At 38.1% G+C, this 22,394-nt stretch overlaps 1 protein-coding gene across 1 annotated transcript in view; it reads right to left on the bottom strand.

Annotated features, from left to right (window-relative positions):
• The window catches only part of LUZP2 (leucine zipper protein 2), a 1,349,153-nt gene that overhangs the window by 534,796 nt on the left and 791,963 nt on the right, over window positions 1-22,394 (bottom strand). The window contains 2 exon segments of the mRNA XM_053689315.1: window positions 13,701-13,763; window positions 16,194-16,256. Of these exon segments, the coding sequence (XP_053545290.1) occupies window positions 13,701-13,763; window positions 16,194-16,256 (126 nt within the window).

Below are 22,394 nucleotides of genomic sequence, written 5' to 3'. Positions count from 1 at the left end.
GTGAACAGAGTTGATCCAAATTTCTTTGAAAAAACGTAACCTGCCCCCTACCAGCTGAGCTGGAATGAGGGCCGCACCTTCATGTGGACTTAGAAGCAGGCTTTGCCTTTCTAGAAGGCTTGGATTTATTCCAGACTGGAGATGGTTTCCAAACTGAAACTGCTCCTGAGGATGAAGGATCAGGCTTTTGTTCTTTGTTGAAACGAAAGGAACGAAAACGATTATTAGCCCTGTTTTTACCCTTAGATTTTTTATCCTGTGGTAAAAAAGTTCCTTTCCCACCAGTAACAGTTGAGATAATAGAATCCAACTGAGAACCAAATAATTTGTTACCCTGGAAAGAAATGGAAAGTAGAGTTGATTTAGAAGCCATATCAGCATTCCAAGTTTTAAGCCATAAAGCTCTTCTAGCTAAAATAGCTAGAGACATAAACCTGACATCAACTCTGATAATATCAAAAATGGCATCACAGATAAAATTATTAGCATGCTGAAGAAGAATAATAATATTATGAGAATCATGATCTGTTACTTGTTGCGCTAAAGTCTCCAACCAAAAAGTTGAAGCTGCAGCAACATCAGCCAATGATATAGCAGGTCTAAGAAGATTACCTGAACACAGATAAGCTTTTCTTAGAAAGGATTCAATTTTCCTATCTAAAGGATCCTTAAACGAAGTACCATCTGACGTAGGAATAGTAGTACGTTTAGCAAGGGTAGAAATAGCCCCATCAACTTTAGGGATCTTGTCCCAAAATTCTAATCTGTCAGACGGCACAGGATATAATTGCTTAAAACGTTTAGAAGGAGTAAATGAATTACCCAATTTATCCCATTCTCTGGAAATTACTTCAGAAATAGCATTAGGAACAGGAAAAACTTCTGGAATAACCACAGGAGATTTAAATACCTTATCTAAATGTTTAGAATTAGTATCAAGAGGACCAGAATCCTCTATTTCTAAAGCAATTAGTACTTCTTTAAGTAAAGAACGAATAAATTCCATTTTAAATAAATATGAAGATTTATCAGCATCAATCTCTGAGACAGAATCCTCTGAACCAGAAGAGTCATCAGAATCAGAATGATGATGTTCATTTAAAAAATCATCTGTAGAGAGAGAAGTTTTAAAAGATTTTTTATGTTTACTAGAAGGAGAAATAACAGACATAGCCTTCTTGATGGATTCAGAAACAAAATCTCTTATGTTATCAGGAACATTCTGCACCTTAGATGTTGAAGAAACTGCAACAGGCAATGGTACATTACTAAAGGAAATATTATCTGCATTAACAAGTTTGTCATGACAATTAATACAAACAACAGCCGGAGGAATAGCTACCAAAAGTTTACAGCAGATACACTTAGCTTTGGTAGTTCCAGCACTAGACAGCGATTTTCCATGAAGTATCTTCTGACTCAGATGCAACGTGAGACATCTTGCAATATGTAAGAGAAAAAACAACATATAAAGCAAAATTGATCAAATTCCTTAAATGACAGTTTCAGGAATGGGAAAAAATGCCAATAAACAAGCTTCTAGTAACCAGAAGCAAAGAAAAAATGAGACTGAAATAATGTGGAGACAAAAACGACGCCCATATTTTTTAGCGCCAAATAAGACGCCCACATTATTTGGCGCCTAAATGCTTTTTGGCGCCAAAAATGACGCCACATCCGGAACGCCGACATTTTTGGCGCAAAAGGACGTCAAAAATGACGCAACTTCCGGCGACACGTATGACGCCGGAAACAGAAAAGATTTTTTGCGCCAAAAAAGTCTGCGCCAAGAATGACGCAATAAAATGAAGCATTTTCAGCCCCCGCGAGCCTAACAGCCCACAGGGAAAAAAGAGTCATATTTTTTAAGGTAAGAAAAAATGATTGATTCAAATGCATTATCCCAAATATGAAACTGACTGTCTGAACATAAGGAATGTTTGAACATCCTGAGTCAAGGCAAATAAATGTTTGAATACATATATTTAGAACTTTATAAATAAAGTGCCCAACCATAGCTTAGAGTGTCACAGAAAAACATAATTTATGCTTACCTGATAAATTTATTTCTCTTGTAGTGTATCCAGTCCACGGATCATCCATTACTTATGGGATATTAACTCCTCCCCAACAGGAAGTGCAAGAGGATTCACCCAGCAGAGCTGCTATATAGCTCCTCCCCTAACTGCCATTACCAGTCATTCGACCGAAAACATGCAGAGAAAGGAAAACCATAGGGTGCAGTGGTGACTGTAGTTTAATGGAAAAATTACCTGCCTTAAAGTGACAGGGCGGGCCGTGGACTGGATACACTACAAGAGAAATAAATTTATCAGGTAAGCATAAATTATGTTTTCTCTTGTTAAGTGTATCCAGTCCACGGATCATCCATTACTTATGGGATACCAATACCAAAGCTAAAGTACACGGATGACGGGAGGGACAGGCAGGCTCTTTATACGGAAGGAACCACTGCCTGAAGAACCTTTCTCCCAAAAACAGCCTCCGAAGAAGCAAAAGTGTCAAATTTGTAAAATTTGGAAAAAGTATGAAGAGAAGACCAAGTTGCAGCCTTGCAAATCTGTTCAACAGAAGCCTCATTCTTAAAGGCCCAAGTGGAAGCCACAGCTCTAGTAGAATGTGCTGTAATTCTTTCAGGAGGCTGCTGTCCAGCAGTCTCATAGGCTAACCGTATTATGCTACGAAGCCAAAAGGAGAGAGAGGTAGCCGAAGCTTTTTGACCTCTCCTCTGACCAGAATAAACGACAAACAGGGAAGACGTTTGTCGAAAATCCTTAGTTGCCTGTAGATAAAATTTCAGGACTACATCTAGATTGTGTAGCAGACGTTCCTTTTTCGAAGAAGGATTAGGACACAAAGATGGAACCACAATCTCTTGATTGATATTCCTGTTAGTGACCACCTTAGGTAGGAACCCAGGTTTAGTACGCAGAACTACCTTGTCTGAATGAAAAATCAGATAAGGAGAATCACAATGTAAGGCAGATAACTCAGAGACTCTTCGAGCCGAGGAAATCGCCATTAAAAACAGAACTTTCCAAGATAACAACTTGATATCAATGGAATGAAGGGGTTCAAACGGAACCCCCTGTAAAACATTAAGAACTAAGTTCAAACTCCATGGTGGAGCAACAGTTTTAAACACAGGCTTGATCCTAGCTAAAGCCTGACAAAAAGCTTGAACATCCGGAACTTCTGACAGACGTTTGTGTAAAAGAATGGACAGAGCTGAAATCTGTCCCTTTAAGGAACTAGCGGATAAACCCTTTTCTAAACCTTCTTGTAGAAAAGACAATATCCTCAGAATCCTAACCTTACTCCATGAGTAACTCTTGGATTCGCACCAATATAAGTATTTGCGCCATATCATATGGTAAATCTTTCTGGTAACAGGCTTCCTAGCCTGTATTAAGGTATCAATAACTGACTCAGAAAAACCACGTTTTGATAAAATCAAGCGTTCAATTTCCAAGCAGTCAGCTTCAGAGAAATTAGATTTTGATGTTTGAAGGGACCCTGGATCAGAAGGTCCTGTTTCAGAGGTAGCGACCAAGGTGGACAGGATGACATGTCCACTAGATCTGCATCCCAAGTCCTGCGTGGCCATGCAGGCGCTATTAGAATCACTGATGCTCTCTCCTGTTTGATTCTGGCAATCAATCGAGGAAGCATCGGGAAGGGTGGAAACACATAAGCCATCCCGAAGGTCCAAGGTGCTGTCAAAGCATCTATCAGAACCGCTCCCGGATCCCTGGATCTGGACCCGTAACGAGGAAGCTTGGCGTTCTGTCGAGACGCCATGAGATCTATCTCTGGTTTGCCCCAACGTCGAAGTATTTGGACAAAGACCTCCGGATGAAGTTCCCACTCCCCCGGATGAAAAGTCTGACGACTTAAGAAATCCGCCTCCCAGTTCTCCACTCCCGGGATGTGGATTGCTGACAGGTGGCAAGAGTGAGACTCTGCCCAGCGAATTATCTTTGATACTTCCATCATTGCTAGGGAGCTTCTTGTCCCTCCCTGATGGTTGATGTAAGCTACAGTCGTGATGTTGTCCGACTGAAACCTGATGAACCCCCGAGTTGTTAACTGGGGCCAAGCCAGAAGGGCATTGAGAACTACTCTCAATTCCAGAATGTTTATTGGTAGGAGACTCTCCTCCTGATTCCATTGTCCCTGAGCCTTCAGAGAATTCCAGACAGCGCCCCAACCTAGTAGGCTGGCGTCTGTTGTTACAATTGTCCAGTCCGGCCTGCTGAATGGCATCCCCCTGGACAGATGTGGCCGAGAAAGCCACCATAGAAGAGAATTTCTGGTCTCTTGATCCAGATTCAGAGTAGGGGACAAGTCTGAGTAATCCCCATTCCACTGACTTAGCATGCACAATTGCAGCGGTCTGAGATGTAGGCGTGCAAAGGGTACTATGTCCATTGCTGCTACCATTAAGCCGATCACCTCCATGCATTGAGCTACTGACGGGTGTTGAATGGAATGAAGGACACGGCATGCATTTTGAAGCTTTGTTAATCTGTCTTCTGTCAGGTAAATCTTCATTTCTACAGAATCTATAAGAGTCCCCAAGAAGGGAACTCTTGTGAGTGGAAAGAGAGAACTCTTCTTTTCGTTTACCTTCCATCCATGCGACCTTAGAAATGCCAGTACTAACTCTGTATGAGACTTGGCAGTTTGAAAGCTTGAAGCTTGTATCAGAATGTCGTCTAGGTACGGAGCTACCGCAATTCCTCGCGGTCTTAGTACCGCCAGAAGAGCACCCAGAACCTTTGTGAAGATTCTCGGAGCCGTAGCCAATCCGAATGGAAGAGCTACAAACTGGTAATGCCTGTCTAGAAAGGCAAACCTTAGATACCGGTAATGATCTTTGTGAATAGGTATGTGAAGGTAAGCATCCTTTAAATTCACTGTGGTCATGTACTGACCCTTTTGGATCATGGGTAAAATTGTCCGAATAGTTTCCATTTTGAACGATGGAACTCTTAGGAATTTGTTTAGGATCTTTAAATCCAAGATTGGCCTGAAAGTTCCCTCTTTTTTGGGAACCACAAACAGATTTGAGTAAAACCCTTGTCCTTGTTCCGACCGCGGAACCGGATGGATCACTCCCATTAATAAAAGATCTTGTACGCAGCGTAGAAACACCTCTTTCTTTATTTGGTTTGTTGACAACCTTGACAGATGAAAACTCCCTCTTGGGGGAGAGAATTTGAAGTCTAGAAGGTATCCCTGAGATATGATCTCTAACGTCCAGGGATCCTGGACATCTCTTGCCCAAGCCTGGGCGAAGAGAGAAAGTCTGCCCCCCACTAGATCCGTTCCCGGATCGGGGGCCCTCGATTCATGCTGTCTTAGGGGCAGCAGCAGGTTTCCTGGCCTGCTTGCCCTTGTTCCAGGACTGGTTAGGTCTCCAGCCTTGTCTGTAGCGAGCAACAGCTCCTTCCTGTTTTGGTGCAGAGGAAGTTGATGCTGCTCCTGCTTTGAAATTACGAAAGGAACGAAAATTAGACTGTCTAGCCTTAGGTTTGGCTCTGTCTTGAGGCAGGGCATGGCCTTTACCTCCTGTAATGTCAGCGATAATTTCTTTCAACCCGGGCCCGAATAAGGTCTGCCCTTTGAAAGGTATATTAAGCAATTTAGATTTAGAAGTAACGTCAGCTGACCAGGATTTTAGCCACAGTGCTCTGCGTGCCTGAATGGCGAATCCGGAATTCTTAGCCGTAAGTTTAGTTAAATGTACTACGGCATCTGAAATAAATGAGTTAGCTAACTTAAGGGCTTTAAGCTTGTGTGTAATCTCATCTAATGGAGCTGATTCAAGTGTCTCTTCCAGAGACTCAAACCAAAATGCTGCTGCAGCCGTGACAGGCGCAATGCATGCAAGAGGTTGCAATATAAAACCTTGTTGAACAAACATTTTATTAAGGTAACCCTCTAACTTTTTATCCATTGGATCTGAAAAGGCACAGCTATCCTCCACCGGGATAGTGGTACGCTTAGCTAAAGTAGAAACTGCTCCCTCCACCTTAGGGACCGTTTGCCATAAGTCCCGTGTGGTGGCGTCTATTGGAAACATCTTTCTAAATATCGGAGGGGGTGAGAACGGCACACCGGGTCTATCCCACTCCTTAGTAACAATTTCAGTAAGTCTCTTAGGTATAGGAAAAACGTCAGTACTCGCCGGTACTGCAAAATATTTATCCAACCTACACATTTTCTCTGGTATTGCAACTGTGTTACAATCATTCAGAGCCGCTAACACCTCCCCTAGTAATACACGGAGGTTTTCCAGGTTAAATTTAAAATTTGAAATATCTGAATCCAGTTTGTTTGGATCAGAACCGTCACCCGCAGAATGAAGCTCTCCGTCCTCATGTTCTGCAAATTGTGACGCAGTGTCTGACATGGCCCTAATATTATCAGCGCACTCTGTTCTCACCCCAGAGTGATCACGCTTACCTCTTAGTTCTGGTAATTTAGCCAAAACTTCAGTCATAACAGTAGCCATATCCTGTAATGTGATTTGTAATGGCCGCCCAGATGTACTCGGCGCTACAATATCACGCACCTCCCGAGCGGGAGATGCAGGTACTGACACGTGAGGCGAGTTAGTCGGCATAACTCTCCCCTCGTTGTTTGGTGAAATATGTTCAATTTGTACAGATTGACTTTTATTTAAAGTAGCATCAATACAGTTAGTACATAAATTTCTATTGGGCTCCACTTTGGCTTTAGCACATATAGCACAGATATCTTCCTCTGAATCAGACATGTTTAACACACTAGCAAATAAACTAGCAACTTGGAAATACTTTTCAAGTAATTTACTATAATATGAAAACGTACTGTGCCTATAAGAAGCACAGAAAAAGTTATGACAGTTGAAAATTAATAAACTGAAAAGTTATAGCATCAAATCTTTGTAAAAAAACACAATTTTAGCAAAGGATTGCTCCCATTAGCAAAGGATAACTAACCCTGATAGCAGAAAAAAAAAATAAAAAAAATACAGAAATAAATGTTTTTTTTATCACAGTCAACTACAATCTCACAGCTCTGCTGTGAGTGATTACCTCCCTCAAAACAAGTTTTGAAGACCCCTGAGTTCTGTAGAGATGAACCGGATCATGCAGGGAAGACAATAAACTTCTGACTGAATTTTTAGATGCGTAGCAAAAGCGCCAAAAAAGGCCCCTCTCCCTCACACATAACAGTGAGAGAGATCAGTAAACTGTCATAAATTAAATAAAACGACTGCCAAGTGGAAAAAAATAGTGCCCAAAACATTTTTTCACCCAGTACCTCAGAAAATTAAACGATTTTACATGCCAGCAAAAAACGTTTAACATTAATAAATTGAGTGTTATTAAAAAGCCTGTTGCTAGTCCCTGCAAATTAGGCTAAAGTTTTATGCATACAGTATAATTCCAGTGAAGTGCCATTCCCCAGAATACTGAAGTGTAAAATATACATACATGACAGCCTGATACCAGTTGCTGCTACTGCATTTAAGGCTGAGTTTACATTATATCGGTATGGCAGAATTTTCTCATCAATTCCATTGTCAGAAAATAATAAGCTGCTACATACCTCTTTGCAGATTAATCTGCCCGCTGTCCCCTGATCTGAAGTTTACCTCTCCTCAGAGGGCCGAGAAACAGCAATATGATCTTAACTACTCCGGCTAAAATCATAGAAAAACTCAGGTAGATTCTTCTTCAAATTCTACCAGAGAAGGAATAACACACTCCGGTGCTATTATAAAATAACAAACTTTTGATTGAAGGTATGAAACTAAGTATAATCACCACAGTCCTCTCACACATCCTATCTATTCGTTGGGTGCAAGAGAATGACTGGTAATGGCAGTTAGGGGAGGAGCTATATAGCAGCTCTGCTGGGTGAATCCTCTTGCACTTCCTGTTGGGGAGGAGTTAATATCCCATAAGTAATGGATGATCCGTGGACTGGATACACTTAACAAGAGAAATAAGATTTACTTACCCCAGGACACTCATCTACATGTTTGTAGAAAGCCAAACCAGTACTGAAACGAAAATCAGCAGAGGTAATGGTATATAAATAAGAGTATATCGTCGATCTGAAAAGGGAGGTAAGAGATGAATCTCTACGACCGATAACAGAGAACCTATGAAATAGACCCCATAGAAGGAGATCACTGCATTCAAATAGGCAATACTCTCCTCACATCCCTCTGACATTCACTGCACGCTGAGAGGAAAACCGGGCTCCAACTTGCTGCGGAGCGCATATCAACATAGAATCTAGCACAAACTTACTTCACCACCTCCACAGGAGGCAAAGTTTGTAAAACTGAATTGTGGGTGTGGTGAGGGGTGTATTTATAGGCATTTTGAGGTTTGGGAAACTTTGCCCCTCCTGGTAGGAATGTATATCCCATACGTCACTAGCTCATGGACTCTTGCTAATTACATGAAAGAAATACTTTTAGCATTAGTATTTAGTTTTCAATAGGTGCAATGTTCAATAGGAAGATAACCACATTTTTGCAGTTTCCAATACAGGAGGTATAGATATGTAATTTCAAACACAATTAAAGGATATAATATTTTCTTTCAGGAGAATATCATAACAAGTTGTTGCAGTAAAGTTGTGGGGAAAAGGTTTAAAGGACCATTAAATACAGAATATTGCATAATCAAGAAGTGCATGATAAAAATACCAAGAATTTCAAATAAGCAGAAGATACTTTTTTAGCACATTTCAACATTTACTTCTATTTTCCAGCCACTGTATCATGTGACAGTCATAAGCCAATCACAGATTAATATATGTATATACAGTAAACTAACTAGTAGCTGGTGTATCAGAAAGTGTGCCTAAAAGGATTTAGAAAAGCTGATTTTTCTTCATGGGAAAATACCTTAATGATTCTCTAAAAGAGAGGACATATTGGGGCCCATCTATCAAGCTCCGCCCATCTATCAAGTCTTCAGATTCGCCAGAAACACAAGTTATGAAGCAGCGGTCTAAAGACCGATGCTCCATAACCCTGTCCGCCTGCTCTGAGCAGGCGGACAGGAATCGCTGGAAATCAACCCGATCGAGTATGATCGGGTTGATTGACAGCTCCCTGCTGTTGGCCCATTGGCCGCGAGTCAGCAGGGGGCGGTGTTGCACCAGCAGCTCTTGTGAGCTGCTGGTGCAATGTTAAATGCGGAGAGCGTATTGGTCTCCGCATTCAGCGAGGTCTTGCGGACCTGATCCGCACTGTCGGATCAAGTCCACAAGACCTTTAATAAATAGGCCCCATTGAATGAATATTTGAAGAATGTTATTTTAGATTCAACTACACACTGTATTAGGCTTGTTTCTAAAAGAAAATGAAAACCAATATGGTTTTCAAGAAAAGTAGGATATGCAGTAAAGACAAAAAAGACAATTTATAAAAAAAAAAAAAATCAAACATAATGGCTCAAAAAAAATGGAAAATGCAATAAAAAAATGACAAAGCAGTTAATCAGAATGGAATAATGGAAGGAGATAAATACTTTACTTTTGTTCAGTTTTCTCAACAGACTGTAAATGGAGAAGTACTTACTTTTTTTTTTTTTTTTTTTTTTTTTTTTTTAAAGAGGAAGAGGTTTTAGTTGCTTTATAAAAAATAAAAAACCCATTAATAGCCATAATCATCCAAGGGCTCTAAGGGAACTTCAATCTTTGATAGCTTCTCCATTAGCTGATTTATTTAATCAGTCACTGATGACTAGAAAATTGCTAATGTTGTCTTTCTTCATAAAAAAAGTCTAGTAGGGAAAATCTGGTAACCTTAGGCTGGTCAGTTCGACTTTAATTGCAGGGAAATTATTAGAAACTCTTAAAAAAAAAGACCTGCGACTTACCCAAACAACTTAGAAGAAAAAGGACATCATGGTTTCACTGTTGGAAGATCATGTCAGACACTATAATTTATTTCTTTGACCATGTAACTAAATTCATTTTTTTGTTATAAATTTATATTTGTAATTCACATTTATCCATATAATTTTTATTGTGTATAGTTATTAGCGCCCCCTAGGGGAGTTCATTAAGAATTTCTAGATTTAGAAGGCAGTTTGAATGAATCAAGCACATTTAAATGAGAGATCTGTTACAAGTGGTATTCCCCAAGGGTCAGTCATTGGGCCTGTTTTGTTTAACTTGTTGATAGTGGGATTTAGTGGAAGGTGTGCTTGTTTGCTAATGACACAACAATTTGTAAAATAATTGATGTTTCAGGAGGGGTGGATAAAAAAAAAACAAAAAAACTTTAGGAATGAAAGCAATTTAATTGGATCTAAAATGTAATATTACCAAGAGCAACATTATGCATATAGGATTCAAAAACCCAAAAATAATTTAGAGTTTCAATGGTACATTACTGACTGCAACTGAAGAAAAACAGGACTTGGTAATTATTATTTCAGAAATTTAGAAGTTGGTAAACAATGCAGCAGTGCAGTTATTAGGACCAGTAGAATATTTGGTTGCCAATAAAGAGGTATTAGCAGCAGAAATAGCAAGATTCTTTTGCCACTTTACAGATCACTAGTTAGGTCTAATCTGGAATAGTGTGTACAGGTTTGGAGACTCTATCTTGAGAAGGATATAAATAGACTAGAAACAAAGGAGAGCTACTAAAATAACACATGGTCTAAAATATAAAACATACAAAGATGATCTAAATATTTAGAGTGTAGAGGAGAAAGGGGAAAAGGTAACATGATAGAAACCTTTAAAATATAGGAAATAAAGAGAAAGCTGAAAGCACATTCCATAACAAAAAAACAAAAGAAAAGAAAGAAATACCAAAACAAGGGGTTGCAATCTTAAAGGGATAGTCTAATCAAAATTAAACTTTCATGATTCAGATAGAGCATGCAATTTTAAGCAACTTTCTGATTTACTCATATTATCAATTTTTCTTTGTTTTCTTTCTATCTTTATTTAAATGTAAGCATAGGAGCCGGACCATTTTTTATTCAGCACCTGGGTGGTGCTTGCTGATTGGGGCTTCATTTAGACACCAATCAGAAAGTACTACCCATCCCACATTAAATTACTCAATATGGCATACTTTTCCCCCGCTCGAGTATCCAAATGGAGCGGTAATGTAACATCAGGGGAGTGTCCCAAGTGTAGACAAGACAAGGCAGATTTAATTCACTGTTTGTGGAAGTGCCCTAAAGTCAGGCAATTCTGGAATAAAGTTAATTACTGGTGTAATAAGGTTATGGGAGCCCAGGTCGAGTTCTCACAGCTTGAGGTATTTTTTCTATTTCAGTATAGTAAACCCGGAATTAATCACAAATTCCTGAATACAATGATATTAGTAGGGAGAAATGTGATCCTCACCAATTGGAAGAATAGGTGTGACCTTAAGTTGTCTGAATTTTGCAGGAAAGCTCAGTATCAAATAATATTGGATCAGCACAATATAAAAATTAGCAATAATAAACAATTACGGCAATTTTTTACTAAATGGAAATTGATGATTCTATCCCTCCCCTTAACTATCCAAAGGCAAATAGTGGCAGCTTTTAAGAAGTCTGAGTGGTTTCTTCAGCAGATACAGGCAGGAGGGCTCCCAAGAACATGGTCATTTGAATAAGGTAATGGCGAGTTTGGGAGTTTTTTTGTTTTTTTTCCCCGGGTCCCAGCGTCTGTACGATTTGGCAACAATGTGAATATGGATTGAGAGCCAGTGAAGCACGATACACTTCACTGGACTGTATCTTGGTCTTGTATTTTGTTGTATTTTGTTGGAATGTTGTTTTTGGGTAGGTAAATTACCTACAGAATGTGGAATTTGTAACTGTCGAGATCTTTTTTGTTTAAAAATCAATAAAAAAAAAAAAAAGAAAGTACTACTCAGATTCTGAAGCAAAAATGGGCCGGCAACTAAGCTTATACTTCTGCTTTTTCAAATAAAGATAGCAAGAGAATGAAGAAAAACTGATAATAGGAGTAAATTACAAAAGTTGATTCAAATTGCATGCTCTATCTGAATCATGAAAGTTTAATTTTGACTAGACTATCCCTTTAAATTAGAGGTTAGCAGGTTCAGGAGAAATGTGAGGAAGTAGTTTTTTTGTTTGTTTGTTTTTTATATAGAGAGCCTGTCCTCAGGAGGTACCAAGTTAATAACCATGGTTACTGATCAATTTATTATTTCACCTGTACTCTTGTTCAGATATATTGAAAATTAGGCCTTTTTACTGTGTCTTGAATACTGGTATTGAGAAACACTGGGTTCTATAGGATTTAGAAGTGGACTTATATTAAAAAACATATACACCTCAGAAATATAAATTTTTTGTAGAAAAAAAAAATAACTTGCTTTTAGGAAAATGAATAAAATATTGAACAAATAAAGAAATAGAATACAATAAATTGAAATATTTTCAACATGGTTTATTAACTACACATGACTAAGGACAATCTATATATCCGTCTCCTATATTCTCCTATGTTCTCAAACAAGTGGCTGTAGAAATTAGCACAGTTAAAGGGACATTTCAGGAAAGAGCAGCAATGCACTACTGGGAGCTAGATGAACACAATTGTTAAACCAATGACAAGAGGCATATATAGGCAGCCACCAATCAGCAACTAGCCCCCAGCTCCTGAAGCCTACATAGGTATGCTTTTCAAGAAAAGCAAATTATATAATAGCATTAAATTGGAAAGTTGGAAGCTTTGCTTCTGTATTTGTTATATATATAGTGAAATCGGGGACTCTGCCCATGACCTTCCAAACCTTAACCACAGAATATTCATAACTCTACAAGCAAGTCTCCCTCCCTCCATCAGCCTTGGCCCCCCAGTCCCAGGGGGCATCCGGGCATTTAAAAAGATATTCAGCTGTATCAGCTATGAACTTGATACTATGGGGCCTATCTATCAAGCCCCGAATGGAGCTTGACACCCCGTGTTTCCGGCGAGCCTGCAGGCTCGCCAGAAACAGCAGTTATGAAGCAGCAGTCACAAAGACCGCTGCTCCATAACCCTGTCCACCTGCTCTGAGCAAGTGGACAGACATCGCCGGAATTCATCCCGATCGAGTACGATCGGGTTAATTGATACCTCCCTGCTGGCGGCCCATTGGTCGTATGTCTGCAGGGGGGCGGCGTTGCACCAGCAGCTCTTTTGAGCTGCTGGTGCAATGCTGAATACGGAGAGTGTATTGCTCTCCGCATTCAGCGAGGTCTGGCGGACCTGATCCGCACTGTCGGATCAGGTCCGCCAGACTTTGTTAAATAGAGGCCTATTTCTCACTAGCTGATGAAATCAATTTAAAAAAGCTCTGTAAATGGAACGGATATACGTCTGCAAGCATGACAATACAATGTTGGTTTATTCAGGATATAAATGTGTATTTTTTAACAAACAAAAAGCTGTAATATATTATGAAACATCTGAATGTTTACAATGTCCTTTTACAAATGCAGCAATTCTGATCCTGCTATGTTACATAATAATGGTTTAGATACGTGATTTGGCACAGGAGAGGAGATAAGATTCCCATTTGATAAAAGAAAGCAGCATTATTTACTGTAAAATGCTTTTCATATATGAAGTTTTATGTAGCTTACAATTTGTGTTTAATGTTCATTCAATGCCCAGTCAAGTTAATGGTAACTTACCTTAGAAACCAAATCCTTTTTCCCATATCGCAGTTCTTTGAGCTGTGCTTGTATTCTCTTAGACTGTAAAGCCAGTAAAAAAAAAAAAAATAGATTCATAAAAATACAACAAAAATATAAGAACAAATATGTAAATAAGAAAAATTCTAATTAACTGCTATAATAATTTATTTGTTGAAAAAGTAACCCTATTTTTAGCAAAAGGAAACTTTAATTTTGTTGTGTAAAAATTAAAAAAACGTTTGCTTATTAGAAATATTTAGCAGATTTCTACTTTCTGTATGAAATATACTGTACCTATATCTGTTTTCCAATTGGAGTAATACGAGATGTAATTTTTATTCCGAGTTGTTTCAATCTTGCAATTGTCCTGTATTTTTTCTCTAAATTTAACAAGACTTCTATCCTAAAACCTAATTATAATATCAACAGCAAAGTATATAGTGTATCTTTCAATTCATGTTTCTTTATTGAACATTGTTTTTTTTTAAACTTGCACAAGTTTTAAGTCAAAACATTTTTAAGTTGAGAAACTGATTTCATGTTTGCAGTATGAGCAAACAAATTGGATTTGAAATGAAAAACAAGGGTAAGTCATCTGCGTGAAATTATACATTTAAATACGGCAATATTCTTGTATTTTTAAGATAACACAGTGCTCTATATTTCAGTAAATATATTAATAGTAAATTAACATAATGACAGAATTAAATGATTATTAATTATTGGAAATAAATTATTTTAATGGATTATACTTGCACCCCTTGTGCCACCCAAGAGATGCTGTTTCACAAACACATAGCTCCCTATTTTTCATATTATTTAAATTTGGTCCAGCAGTCAAATCATAATTCTTTCTCGTGAACAAAGAAAACATCCACTGTATGCCCTACAACTTCATAATCAATGTAAACTCCACCACATCACTTTAATAAAATAAAATAAAGTTTATTGTGCCTATGTGGACTGAATAAAGCAGTTTTCTTTTTTATTAAACTGGTGCCGTGGAGCTTATGTTAATTGTGTCATTTTCATATTATGGGAGGACAAGGTTCCCAGGTAGGTTACCTATCCACCTGTGTTCGCTGCAAGCATTTATTATTGTACAAGGAAGTTCTTGTGCAGCGTTGCCCACGTCTTTCGAATGAAAGCAAGGCATGTAAAAAATCCCAAACAAATTAGTTTGAGATTTAACTTCACCATCTCTCAGGTGAAGTAGAGGTGTGGTCTTACAACTGCTGCTTCTTAACTTGCGGTGCTTGCATGAGCAAAACCTGCACTTCAATGGTTCCAAGGCAGCCTCCGCTACTTGATAAATGGAGTCTATAGACTCTAATAAAAGCAGGCACCCTCTATCCAAGTTAGAAGCTAAGAAATCTAAAAAGATGGATTATGCATAAATATATGTGCAACACAATACGGCATCTGATTGAATATACCACCCAAAGAGAGTGATCTTAAAAAAAATGTGCAAACGGCAAAATGGTAAATACACATCAAATTTAAATTGTCTTTTTTCTTTTTTTTTTACTCATCAATTCATCTACGTAATGTACATGTAAAAGCTGTTTATATTAAAGCTTATATAGAAGTATCAGTTGTGTACTGTGTAACAATTTTCATTGGTTGATAAGTACGAATTACTAATGTTCATTAGCTGATATTTACTTCATACTAACACTTAATGCCTGATAGGTGCAATAGGCATATGTACATATCAGACTCAAAGTTATACAGAAAATAAGAAAAAGTCTATGCGCTGGATGTAGACCAAACTCCACATAAATAAACAGGGTATCCCAAAAAAAACCTGATTAGTTACTTTATACAAAACAACGGGGTCTATGTGTGCGCCTGTGTAAGAAACACTGGCTAAAGATCTATCAAATTACAGTATATAGGCAACGTTCTAATAAACCGTTAAAAATGAGAGATAATAGTCAATTAAAAATAACTAAAGTGATAATGCTGGTTAAAATGACATTCCATTTATTCAACATAAAAATAGGTAATAAATATAGTTATATGTGTCTAACTGTGTTAGTACCAACAATTTGTGTGTGTTCAAAAATAATGTTAAAATTAAAAGACTTTATGTACAACCTAGTACAGCCTTAAAAATATATAAAATACAGTATCATATATAAAAACTACTAGACATATTTAATAGACATATTTCTTTCCAACAGGTTGTGTTAAATTACTGATAAACCCATGATTTTATCAGTAATTTAACACAACTTGTTGGAAAGAAATATGTCTAGTAAACTAGAAAGTTGTTTAAAATTGCATGTTCTACCTGAATCATAAAGAAAAAAAATCATATCGCTTTAAGATCTGTGTCTACAACATTCTGTCAATGAGATTATGGTCTGCCCATGCATGAATGGCAATCCATTTAATCAGAGTCTACAAATTCTTTATCTTGGATGTTTAGAATATACACAATATAATTTTGATTTTGGGCAGCTTTAGTTAAAGTCCCTTACTCACCTCTTCTGCGCGAAGGCCACATAGCTTGTTCCCTGACATCAGTTTGTTTTTCAGGCTTTTATTCTGGAAAGATTGAAAATAAATTGATTTCATTACAGAGAACTCAAGACTGTGACAGCTTATGAATAATTTCTGAGTTTACTATGCAAATGAGCACAAAATAACCACACATTTAGGTGTGACTATCTGTAACATATTTGTAAGCATGGCTGAGAAACAAAGCAAAAATGTGCAATTAATACAATTAGGAATATTCCGAGCTATATAATCTCAGTGATGCTTTAATCAAAAATGTGATGTTAAAGGAACCATATTGTGCAGTATATATACTAAGACTGTATAGCTTCAGGAAACAATGTGAAACAACCTTTTAATGTATGCTTGTCAAAAACTAAATAAAGAAATACTTTTTCTTTTTTTGTCCAAGTCTGAGAGAAGCACTTTTAATACTTCCCAGGTGACAGCTTTGGAGTATAAAGAGTTGTTCCTTGGTGTATAAGCACAATGAAGATGTTTGATTGAAAAACAAGGACACACAGGGGCCTAGTTATCAAGCCGTCAACCTCAAATACGCTGCGTATTCCGCAGCGTATTTGTGGCGAGGCTGATACGCCTTAGTTATCAAAGGCTCGAGACAGGCAAAAGTAGAATTTTGTGACGTAAGCTTCGATCCGCCGGACTCAGTCCGACACAGATCGATTCTTACGTCACTCCAGATGTTCCGCACACAAGTGCGGCACATTCTCACTACTTTTGCTAGCTATCAAAAAACTAGCAGGTACGCTCGGCACTTTTACGGCCCAGCGTACCTGGTTTTCAAAGCGCCAGCCTGGAGGCGGCGGATCCCATAGGAATCAATGGGAGTCTGACCATAGCGAAAGTACAAGTTCGCTGCTGACAGACATCCCATTGATTTCTATGGGAGCTGTCTACACCTAACACCCTAACATGTACCCCGAGTCTAAACACCCCTAATCTGACCCCCCCTACACCGCCGCAAATAAATAAAGTTATTACCCCCTAAACCGCCGCTCCCGGAGCCCACCGCAAGCTACTCTATACATATTAACCCCTAAACCGCCGCTCCCGGAGCCCACCGCAACTATAATAAATGTATTAACCCCTAACCCGCCGCTCCCTGAACCCGCCGCAACCTATATTAAATGTATTAACCCCTATCCTGCCCCCCCTACACCGTCGCCACCTATAATACATTTATTAACCCCTAATCTGCCCCCCCTACACCGTCGCCACCTATAATAAATTTATTAACCCCTATCCTGCCCCCCACTACGCCGCCGCCACTGTAATAAAATGATTAACCCCTAAACCTAACCCTAACCCTAACGCCCCCTAACTTAAATATTAATTAAATAAATCTAAATAAATTAACTCTTATTAACTAAATGAATCCTATTTAAAACTAAATACTTACCTTTAAAATAAACCCTAATATAGCTACAATATAAATAATAATTATATTCTAGCTATCTTAGGATTTATTTTTATTTTACAGGTACCTTTCAATTTATTTTAACCATGTACAATAACTTTTAAATAGTTATTAACTATTTAATAGCTTACCTAGCTAAAATAAAGAGAAATGTACCTGTGAAATAAATCCTAACCTAAGTTACAATTACACCTAACACTACACTATACTTTAATAAATTATTCCTATTTAAAAATAAATACTTACCTGTAAAATAAACCCTAAGATAGCTACAATGTAATTAATACTTATATTATAGCTATTTTTGGATTTATATTTATTTTACAGGTAACTTTGTATTTATTTTAGCTAGTTAGAATAGTTATTAAATAGTTATTAACTATTTAATAACTACCTAGCTAAAAGAAATACAAAATTACCTGTAAAATAAATCCTAACTTAAGTTACAATTAAACCTAATACTACACTATCATTAAATTAACTAAATAAACTACCTACAAAGAACTACAATGAAATACAATTACATAAACTAACTAAAGTACAAAAAATAAAAAAAGCTAAGTTACAAAAAATAAAAAATTACGTTACAAACATGTTAAAAATATTACAACAATTTTAAGCTACTTACACCTAATCTAAGCCCCCTAATAAAATAACAAACCCCCCCAAAATAAAAAAAATCCCTACCCTATTCTAAATTACATAAATTTCAATGCTCTTTTACCTTACCAGCCCTTAAAAGGGCCATTTGTGGGGGCATGCCCCAAAAAGTTCAGCTCTTTTGCCTGTAAAATAAAAATACAACCCCCCCCCCAACATTAAAACCCACCACCCACATACCCCTAATCTAACCCAAACCCCCCTTACAAAAACCTAACACTAATCCCCTGAAGATCATCCTACCTTGAGTCGTCTTCACTCAGCCGAGCCACCGATGGAACTGAAGAGGGCATCCGGAACGGAAGAAGTTAATCCTCCAAGCGGCGCTGAAGAAATCTTCCATCCGATGAAGTCATCATCCAGGCGGCGCTGAAGAAGTCTTCGATCCGGCCGATGTCATCTTCAAAGAGGCGCTGAAGAGGTCTTCTATCCGGGCGAAGTCATCTTCCAAGCCGGGTCTTGAATCTTCCTTCCGCCGACGCGGAACCACCTTCTTCACCGACGGACTACGACGAATGACGGCTCCTTTAAGGGACGTCATCCAAGATGGCGTCCCCTCAATTCCGATTGGCTGATAGGATTCTATCAGCCAATCGGAATTAAGGTAGGAAAATCTGATTGGCTGATGGAATCAGCCAATCAGATTCAAGTTCAATCCGATTGGCTGATCCAATCAGCCAATCAGATTGAGCTCGCATTCTATTGGCTGTTCCGATCAGCCAATAGAATGCGAGCTCAATCTGATTGGCTGATTGGATCAGCCAATCGGATTGAACTTGAATCTGATTGGCTGATTCCATCAGCCAATCAGATTTTCCTACCTTAATTCCGATTGGCTGATAGAATCCTATCAGCCAATCGGAATTGAGGGGACGCCATCTTGGATGACGTCCCTTAAAGGAGCCGTCATTCGTCGTAGTCCGTCGGTGAAGAAGGTGGTTCCGCGTCGGCGGAAGGAAGATTCAAGACCCGGCTTGGAAGATGACTTCGCCCGGATAGAAGACCTCTTCAGCGCCTCTTTGAAGATGACATCGGCCGGATCGAAGACTTCTTCAGCGCCGCCTGGATGATGACTTCATCGGATGGAAGATTTCTTCAGCGCCGCTTGGAGGATTAACTTCTTCCGTTCCGGATGCCCTCTTCAGTTCCATCGGTGGCTCGGCTGAGTGAAGACGACTCAAGGTAGGATGATCTTCAGGGGATTAGTGTTAGGTTTTTGTAAGGGGGGTTTGGGTTAGATTAGGGGTATGTGGGTGGTGGGTTTTAATGTTGGGGGGGGGGGGTTGTATTTTTATTTTACAGGCAAAAGAGCTGAACTTTTTGGGGCATGCCCCCACAAATGGCCCTTTTAAGGGCTGGTAAGGTAAAAGAGCATTGAAATTTATGTAATTTAGAATAGGGTAGGGATTTTTTTTATTTTGGGGGGGTTTGTTATTTTATTAGGGGGCTTAGATTAGGTGTAAGTAGCTTAAAATTGTTGTAATATTTTTAACATGTTTGTAACGTAATTTTTTATTTTTTGTAACTTAGCTTTTTTTATTTTTTGTACTTTAGTTAGTTTATGTAATTGTATTTCATTGTAGTTCTTTGTAGGTAGTTTATTTAGTTAATTTAATGATAGTGTAGTATTAGGTTTAATTGTAAATTAAGTTAGGAATTATTTTACAGGTAATTTTGTATTTCTTTTAGCTAGGTAGTTATTAAATAGTTAATAACTATTTAATAACTATTCTAACTAGCTAAAATAAATACAAAGTTACCTGTAAAATAAATATAAATCCAAAAATAGCTATAATATAAGTATTAATTACATTGTAGCTATCTTAGGGTTTATTTTACAGGTAAGTATTTATTTTTAAATAGGAATAATTTATTAAAGTATAGTGTAGTGTTAGGTGTAATTGTAACTTAGGTTAGGATTTATTTCACAGGTACATTTCTCTTTATTTTAGCTAGGTAAGCTATTAAATAGTTAATAACTATTTAATAGTTATTGTACATGGTTAAAATAAATTGAAAGGTACCTGTAAAATAAAAATAAATCCTAAGATAGCTAGAATATAATTATTATTTATATTGTAGCTATATTAGGGTTTATTTTAAAGGTAAGTATTTAGTTTTAAATAGGATTCATTTAGTTAATAAGAGTTAATTTATTTAGATTTATTTAATTAATATTTAAGTTAGGGGGGCGTTATGGTTAGGGTTAGACTTAGGTTTAGGGGTTAATCATTTTATTACAGTGGCGGCGGCGTAGTGGGGGGCAGGATAGGGGTTAATAAATTTATTATAGGTTGCGGCGGGTTCATGGAGCGGCGGTTTAGGGGTTAAACTATTTATTTAGTTGCGGAGAGGTGCGGGATCAGCAGGATAGGGGTTAATAATTTTATAATAGAGGGCGACGGTATAGGGGGGGCAGGATAGGGGTTACTAGGTATAATGTAGGTGGCAGCGGTGTCCGGGAGCGGCGGTTTAGGGGTTAATACATTTATAAGAGTTGCGGCAGGGTCTAGGAGCGGCGGTTTAGGGGTTAGTAACTTTATTTAGTTGCGGGAGGCTCCGGGGGCGCCGGTATAGGGGGCAGAACAGTGCAGTTTAGTGTGAGTGCTTAGTGACAGGCTAGCAATAAAGCTGGGAAAAAGCCGAAGGGCAGCGAGATCGGATGAGTGATAACTGTCACAGTCCGCTGCTCATCGCCCCGCGGCTTTTTGACAGCTTTATTTGATAACTTAGGCGAACGTATTCAAGGTCCGCGGCGGCGAAGGTAGGCGAGCTTAGGCGGACGTATTGGGCCGGCGAAGCCAGAAAAGTAGACGGCTTGATAACTAGCCCCCACAATGTTAATAAGCTAATCTGTGGCTCAGTAGCCTCCAAAGATTTCCAACAGGACATGCAAAATTCTGATCTCGCAGTTCAAACAAAAGTAAGGAAAAACATTTTTTTTAACATATCTACATTACAAGAAGGTATTTTACAGCACTGGATTAATATGCATTATAATATCAAAAGATAAAACCCCAAAAAACAATATTATAAAATATTCATATACATGTACACTCTCACTTATAAATAGTATATTTTACTAAGACACTTGAACACCTTGTAACTTATTCAAACATAATTAAAATTAAGTAAAACTTAACTTAATTAAAATGAAACAAATTGTGCTTTTTCCACACTCGCTTAAAAGACTAGGGGGTATATTTATCAAGCAGCAGATGCTGCATCGATACCCCATCTTTTAGGTGGCGGACTGAAATCATCCCGATCGTATATAATTGACACCCTCTGCTAGCGGCTGATTGGCCACAAGTGAGCAGGGGGCGGCATTGCACAAGCATTTCACTAGAAATGCTTGTGCAATGATAAATGCACCATTTAGCGAGATCGAGCTCTATGATTATCTTGTATCTAAGCCTCTGCAAACTGCCCCTTAATTCAGTTCTTTTGAAAGACTTGCATTTTAGCAAATCAGTGCTGGCTCCTAGGAACTCCACATGCATGAGCTCAATGTTATCTATATGAAACATATAAACTAACACCCTCTAGTGGTGAACAACTGTCAAAATGCTCTGAGCTAAGAGGTGCCCTTCAAGGGTTTTGAAATTAGCATATGAACCTCCTAGATTTAGCTTTCAACTAAGAATACCAAGAGAACAAAGCAAAATTGGCGATAGAAGTAAATTGGAAAATTGTTTAAAATAGCATGCCCTCTCTGAATAAAGAACATTTGTTTTGGACTAACAGTGGCAGATCTACCTATCTATACCTACCTATCTATAGACATAGTAGTTCATTGTGTGCTTGTTTGATTTTACCTTGATCCCAACAAATATTGGATGCCAATTTCTAATGTTGTCCTTGATCATTCCAACCAGTCACCTAAGTAGACCTTCTATTTTTTTTAGCTCTGGCTATTCTTCCTTTGAGGAAACTGTTGTACTCCAACATGTAGACTAAGGCTTGATTGCAGTTTCCTAATCTGCCCTGTGGTTAATCTACTAATTTCCTAAACGGTTTACAAGCACCTTATGATTGTCAAACTATTGAACACTCAATAGCCCATTGTTTCTGGTGAAATTTTTCCT

Source organism: Bombina bombina, chromosome 7, assembly GCF_027579735.1.
Source record: "Bombina bombina isolate aBomBom1 chromosome 7, aBomBom1.pri, whole genome shotgun sequence".
Classification (NCBI taxonomy): domain Eukaryota; kingdom Metazoa; phylum Chordata; class Amphibia; order Anura; family Bombinatoridae; genus Bombina; species Bombina bombina.
Note: the sequence above shows the minus strand (reverse complement) of the source record. Positions and strands in the feature narration are given on the sequence as shown.